Source organism: Typopeltis vanoorti, chromosome 10, assembly GCF_054136105.1.
Source record: "Typopeltis vanoorti isolate ZY-2024b chromosome 10, IOZ_Tvanoo_1.0, whole genome shotgun sequence".
In the NCBI taxonomy this organism is placed as follows: domain Eukaryota; kingdom Metazoa; phylum Arthropoda; class Arachnida; order Uropygi; family Thelyphonidae; genus Typopeltis; species Typopeltis vanoorti.
This window is the reverse complement of record NC_143558.1, coordinates 74,814,487-74,821,161: the sequence shown is the minus strand read 5'-3', so window position 1 is coordinate 74,821,161 and position 6,675 is coordinate 74,814,487. Positions and strand designations below refer to the sequence as shown.

At 36.9% G+C, this 6,675-nt stretch overlaps 1 protein-coding gene across 2 annotated transcripts in view; it reads left to right on the top strand.

Annotated features, from left to right (window-relative positions):
* The first annotated feature begins 2,227 nt into the window (after positions 1–2,227).
* The window catches only part of LOC150102514 (lys-63-specific deubiquitinase BRCC36-like), a 143,928-nt gene continuing 139,480 nt past the window's right edge, over positions 2,228–6,675 (top strand). For both annotated transcript variants that reach the window (XM_090399200.1, XM_090399199.1), the window contains exon 1: positions 2,228–2,689. In XM_090399200.1, the coding sequence (XP_090255326.1) occupies positions 2,585–2,689 (105 nt within the window). In that variant the 5' untranslated portion in view covers positions 2,228–2,584. The remainder of the gene's footprint in view (positions 2,690–6,675) is intronic.

The following is a 6,675-nucleotide window of genomic DNA, read 5'->3' as shown; positions in this document are numbered from 1 at the left end:
GATGCTAATTGCTCTGTAATTTGCTACTTCTGTCATGGAGCCACCTTTATGTAATGGAACTATCTTACCCTCTTATCCCTCCCTTGGAATCTTGCCAGAGCTGAGACTCTGATTAAACAACTTCGTCAGAGTCACTTCCAGTTCACTTGCACTTTCTCATAGCACACCAGCAGACATACTGTCCATGGCCACTGCTATATAATCTACACATTGATATTTTTCAATATACTGAGTGGGCATGGACGGTTTGTCTGCTTGTGTGCTAACCGAATGTGCAAGTTATCCTTCTGAGACTTGGTATATATTCTGAACTGCAAAATCGCCACCTAAATGATATACTCTATCAAAGTGGTCACTTGGTAACTGAACTATTTCTTCTGCTTCAATCACTTTCCTCTCACCAGCACTGAATAGAATTATCTTTCCATAATCATTCTTTCTCTTACTTGCTAAGTAGCGAAAGAACTCGCTTGGATTTACTTTGGCCTTCTTTGCTAATTTTTTTCTCGAAATCCAATTTAGCCTTTCTTACCATACTTGTTACCCTTCTTACTTTTGTTTTTTATTGCTCCTGAGCATGCCGGTCACTTCTTGCTTCATATTCCTCCCACGGTGGTTTCTTTTCTTTACTTTTTTCCTTTCTCTTTCCTTTTTTTTTTGCAGCATCTACAATATTCTCTTAATCCTCACCGGATCCTTCCGACACTGGATATATAGTCTGATACTGCCTCGCTAAAACTATCGCTGACCACTTTCCATGCACTGACATTCTTTCCATGTAGTTTCTTATACCATAGCACTGCTTCAACTTGCCTCCTAAATTTGTCATGAACGCAGCTTTTTAATTCCACATAAACTTGACTTGACTTAAGTTTTCACATGTTGAGCAATCTCCCAAACATTACTGCATGTAACTTTCCCTGATTAGAGATAGAGTTATTACTGCAGTTACAGATTGATCTTCTGATGCTTCCATGTTTCTTTTCATCACGAGCTGTTTCAGGTAATTATCACTTAGTGACTGTAGTATGATTTCTATTTCCATTTTGCTATATGCTCTTTACTCCTTCTAATCTATATCATCATAGTTGAAGTCTCAAATGATAGTTGCTTGGCATGCACTCATTGTGCTAATCTGCTGATGCGTGTTATCCGCATTTTCTTCTGAACCTCCAGGTCTATAGCAGCAACCAACAAAATATTTTGTACTCTTGGTCTCTATCTCACACCAGACAGCCTAAAATGAACCATTTCCTTTAGATCTACAATCTTCCTTATCTTCTATTGTTGTTTGTTGAATTTCTTCGGCTGTTATTAATTATGCCCCTCTTCCTGCACTATTTTTTCTATCTTCTCTGAAACTACAACATCCTTACATTCTATCCTTGCAACTACATCATTCTCTGACAACCAGGTTTCATTGATGCGATTATTTTTTTGATAAGTTGAGCTGACCAATGCTAAAAGCTCCTCTCCTTTATTTCTGATACTTCGGGAGTTCTTGTGTATGCATTTCCACATTTCCATGTGCCTACAGTTAGCCTTACGTAATGTCATTACCTGTTCATTCAGATTCGAGCCCTGGGAAACTACAATCAGCTCTTCATAATCATTCCTGCAGTCATACTTATCCATCCCAGAAGTAACTAGACACATGCTTTAACCCCATCCCCATTATCTATATTCTCCCTGCCTGGTTTTGCACTACTAAACTCTCACTGAACAACACTTTCTCCAAGCACCTAACTTCAAAACTATTTAAGTGCAGTCCATCAGGCATATACAGGTTCTTATGTCCATCGAATTAACTCCAGACATTTTTAAATTGCATACCATTCCTCTTGAACAATCTTCTCACTGACTGACTGGCAATCATAGCTCTTCTCAATTCTAATGCTATCATACCGAGCTCGCAGTCTCGCAATCTTATTTTCTTACTCTCAATTTTTGATTCTTCTAACAACTCTTTCATATCTTCTATCATCCCACCTTTCAAATCTTTTGTGCCTGCCACAATAGTTAATTCGTTCTCTTCTTTCTTCTGCTAACTTAAAGCTTCACTAACATTCTTTATCTTCTCACCTGTAAAACATGCTCAACCATTAAGTACATCTCTTACAATACCATCTCTTTTTTTCCCAGTTCTGGCACTTTTGTGCTCTTTCTCATTTACTCTTTCTTTCATTCATTCTCCTTTCTTTAATGGTCTTTCCTCTTCCGCCTAGCGCTATTATGTTCAAACGTGAGTTCTGTAAGATTATACAGGAACTCGTTAAAAGAAATGAAAAGGATAACAGAAAAAAGGGGTAAAAACATCTCTTAAAGAATAACACCGGTATATGGTGTCCTGTCTTTGATTCGGTTAGCTGTCTAACAAATATGAAGATGCACTATATGTGTATATTTGAGTTTGTGTTTACAGTCTAAGCCTGCACTAGTGTGAAAAAAAATTAAGACTCACTGTGTTGTTTGTTTAATTAAGAAATACTAATGTCAAGTTAAACTGAGTGGTAATGTTTTAATTATTAGTATTTGTAAAAGAGCAACTGGGAGTAACATAAAATCACATTTTATTTAGTTAACAATGGCGACTGCTTGTGTTTATCTTTCGGCAGATGTTTACATGGTTTGTTTAAATCATTCTCTTTCTACAGAAAGAGAAGAAGTGATGGGTCTGTTAATTGGAGAGGTAAGTATATTAATGATAATTATATCAGTAATAATTATTGCCCAAACCCAGATTTATCTTGCGATATGTTAAACTTTGAGAACTAATATGATACTATGGTGAACGTTCACATTTAGTTAAGTATATGAGGTGCAGACATTTAAAGCTGTGATAGCCATATGGAGTAGTTCTTTCGAACTACTTGTTTGATATAACTACATAAAAGTAAAATCCGAAATTACATAAGTAACTGGGGGGAATTAATAGAGCATCCCTGTTTTAGTCATTACGATATCCAGCAGCTGGAAATGGGAATTCGAATATTATTTAGGACTTGAACCACTGTAAGGGTTTTTCCATCTAGAATGAGTGAGCTGTCTCATACGGAGAGCAGGGTTTCTTCGTTCCCGAAACAGGCAAAAGGACATGTGAGATTGACAGATAAAAATACATTTGTAAAATCTAATGCTGTCTTCAGTTATTAGTCCTGAACTCCATGCTGATAATTTCTATATTAGAGGAGACTTCTACCTTCTATTATGTCATTTATTTATTTAATATAAAATCTTGTCAACTGGTTGTGGCTATCCCTTCAAATGATTGCCATGCAACTTGACTAATCCAATAAAAGGAGTGTCTCTAGTATGTATGCATGATTTTGCATGCAGCTGATTTGAACATTAAATTGGTATCAGGTTTAGGAAAAATAAAGCATTTAATGTGACAATTAAAACCTGGCTCTCAGTATTTCAGAGAAGAATGAAATAAATTCTCTTTCTTTTGACTCCATCTACAGTTGACTATGTATAGAACTAAGTGGTGTAAGTTTATAAAAGCTGCTTCTCTCTCTCTCTCTCTCTCTCTCTCTCTCTCAGTGATAACAAGAATTCCACTGAACCACTTGACTAGCATTGCTGGAAATCATACACCAAATGCTTTTCATTCTGTATAGTGTTTGGTGTATGATTTAATTAGTTTTTAAAAGTTACTTCCCACCGGTAACTAAGAAATCAACAGAACCAAGTGACAATCATCACTAGAAATCATGAATCAAACATCATTATATATATGAGAAAAGAAAATCAGGCTTGACTTTACATCACACAATAAGCAATATAAAACAATAACAATAATGAAAACAATATGATAACAAAAGTAAATGCAGTAACCATCAATAAAATTAGTCATAAAGTTACATGCAGAGAGAAAGTGTCAACTTCTGTTGACACTTTCTCTCTTGTCATTTGTCACTTGTCAAGATCTACCATGTCAAGTGACCTGAATTAAGATCTCCTAGCTATATCCCAGTGGGGCAAGGAAAAACCTTGTAAACTTCAAGGATCAGTGAGGTTCAAGATGGACTGGAGGAAAAAGCTCACATCCCTCCCCTTACCTTCAGTAATACTGAGATATCCAAACATGATCAGATTTCTCTTCTTGGACTGACCTGCACCACCGATCTTTCCTGTTACAACCACATTTCAACTATAGCTTTTACAGTCACCAAAAAAAAAACTTAGTGTTCTTTTTCACACAAGACACTGCTTCATAACCTTCACAGCTTCTAACTCTATACAAAGTCTAAATCTGTCCAGCAATGGAATATTGCTCCCATATTTGGAATGATGCACCAAAGTCATCTCTGAGATTGCTCAAATTTATCCAGAATACTTTCATGGACAGTATCTCCAAAATCATTAAATCTGCTAACCAACACCCTTTTGCAGTCCATCTTGAAACTCACTGAACCAACTTCACTGCCTTCTCTTTCATTTTATCTACTTGTGTCCTTTGGAACAGCCCCCCGCTCCCACTTTTCCCTCCTCAAAGATTACAACCCTCAAAATTACAACTTCAAATCATATCCCCTTCAATTACTCTCTCACAGACATTGAGTTTCTGCTTTGTGCCTTTTCTATAGATACTTTCATGGACAGTGCTCTGCTGAATTGGCCACTATTATTCTTCCATTCTCCTCCAAAATCATTAAAACAAGAGCCACTGCTAACCAACACCCTTTTGCAGTCCATCTTGAAACTCTGATCCAACTTCACTGCCTCCTCTTTCATTTCATCTACTTTTTTTTTTTATGAGAGTCTCCCACTTTGTCTTCCCCAAAGATTACAACCCCCATCTGTTCAAACAAAATGTGAACAGATTCTGCCTCTTCTATTCCTCTTGCATACACACGACACATTAGTGTGTGATGTGTGTGTGTGGACAAGACCTGATTAACGGTCCCTGATTAATTATATCCCCCCCCCCTCCTAGGTCATGTGGTCTTTTATGTGTTCCTGGCTTTGGTGTGTAAATATTTAATTTAGTTATTAAATTATTTATTTTCTTTCTAGTTCCATGTAGCTTTTATTCCAGAAATTTCAACATGAATTACTACAAACTATGGAAAACCTGAATATGAAAATATTACAGTCATACTCTTTGAGGTTAGGGGACTGCTTCATAGCTGATGCTGATTCTAAAAATAGTCTCTTATACCTGTAGCAACTTCTGTATATCATAATTGTTTTCTTCTTCCATTGGTATTCCAATTCTGACTTACCATACAGATTGTGGATGTAGTTCTTGTGCTCTTCAAGGTGGATGTCGAAAGCAGGCCAAGCTGCAGTTGATTACATGGAGATTAATAATAATAACATGCTCCTGAAGTGTGGGCGGTATACACTGTCACTCACAAAGCTGATTTAATGTGTCTACATTCACAACACTCAGGCAGTGCATTAAATTCACCAACTACTCTTCATATAAAGAGCCTGCTCCTTACTCCTCTGCCAATACCCTCCTTATATTTCCATGGATAGCCTCTTGTTCTACCCTCCCCTCTTCCATTCTATGAAAAGTCCCTTCCACGTCAGTCTGATAACTCCTGATTAATCTCCGTGTCTCAATTATATCCCCTTCCTCCTCCTATTAATGAGACTTTGCAATTTACATTCTTTCAATCTGTCTTCATACTCCACATTCCAAAGACCACTTACTATCTTTGTGACCCTTCTCTGGACTCATTTCTAATATATCCTTGTTACCATGAAAATCCGGTGACCACATCTGTATACAATAATTCATATGGGGCCTGATCAAGGCCTTATACAATGGCATCATAACCTTTTTATTTCTGTATGTCAATTCCTCTATGTTTTTGGCATTATCCGATGTGATGTCTTCACAACTTGTGCAATATGACCCCTGAAGTTCAGCTCCTTATTCACCACTATTCCCAGCCAGATTTCTCATCTCCTTTACCTCCTTTAAAGTTTCTCCTCCAAGTGTATACTTTTCATCCCATCGTTGCTTACCAAATTTCAAAACCCTATGCTTTGCAACATTGAACTAAGAATTCCACTTACATGCCCATTCATGCAATCTATTCATGAGTAAGGCCATAACATTTGCTTGACAAATTCATTGCTCTCCCAAATTTTGCATCATCTGCAAACAGCTGCATATCACCAGTTAAACTCATCCCAATATCATTAATATACAAATGGAACAACAGTAGTCCCAAAACTGACCCCTGTAGTACACCACTAATGAGCTTCTTCTTTTGGGATACTGCACCCCCATATACAATAATCTGATACCTATATGACAGCCAACACCATCCAACTCAGAAGTTTATTATCTAATCACATCCATTGCAATTTATATAACAGCTTGTCGTGTGGCAGTCTATCAAAAGTATTTGCAGAATCTAAGTATTTCACTGTATATGCATCTCCCTTGTTCAAAACATTTCTCACCTTGTAGCACGTAAGTAAGTTAGAGGGAAACATATTTCCCTCTAACTTACTTTTATTTGTTAGAGGGAAACATATTTCCCTCTAACAAATCCATGATGACAATCACAGATAATACCGATATTACCAACCCATTTCTGTATCCTTGTTCTCACCATTTTCTCTAGTACCTTCACCACAACTCCATATATATATAGGTTGGCCTATAATTTGTAGCTATAGCCTTATCACACCATTTTTATGCAGGGATAC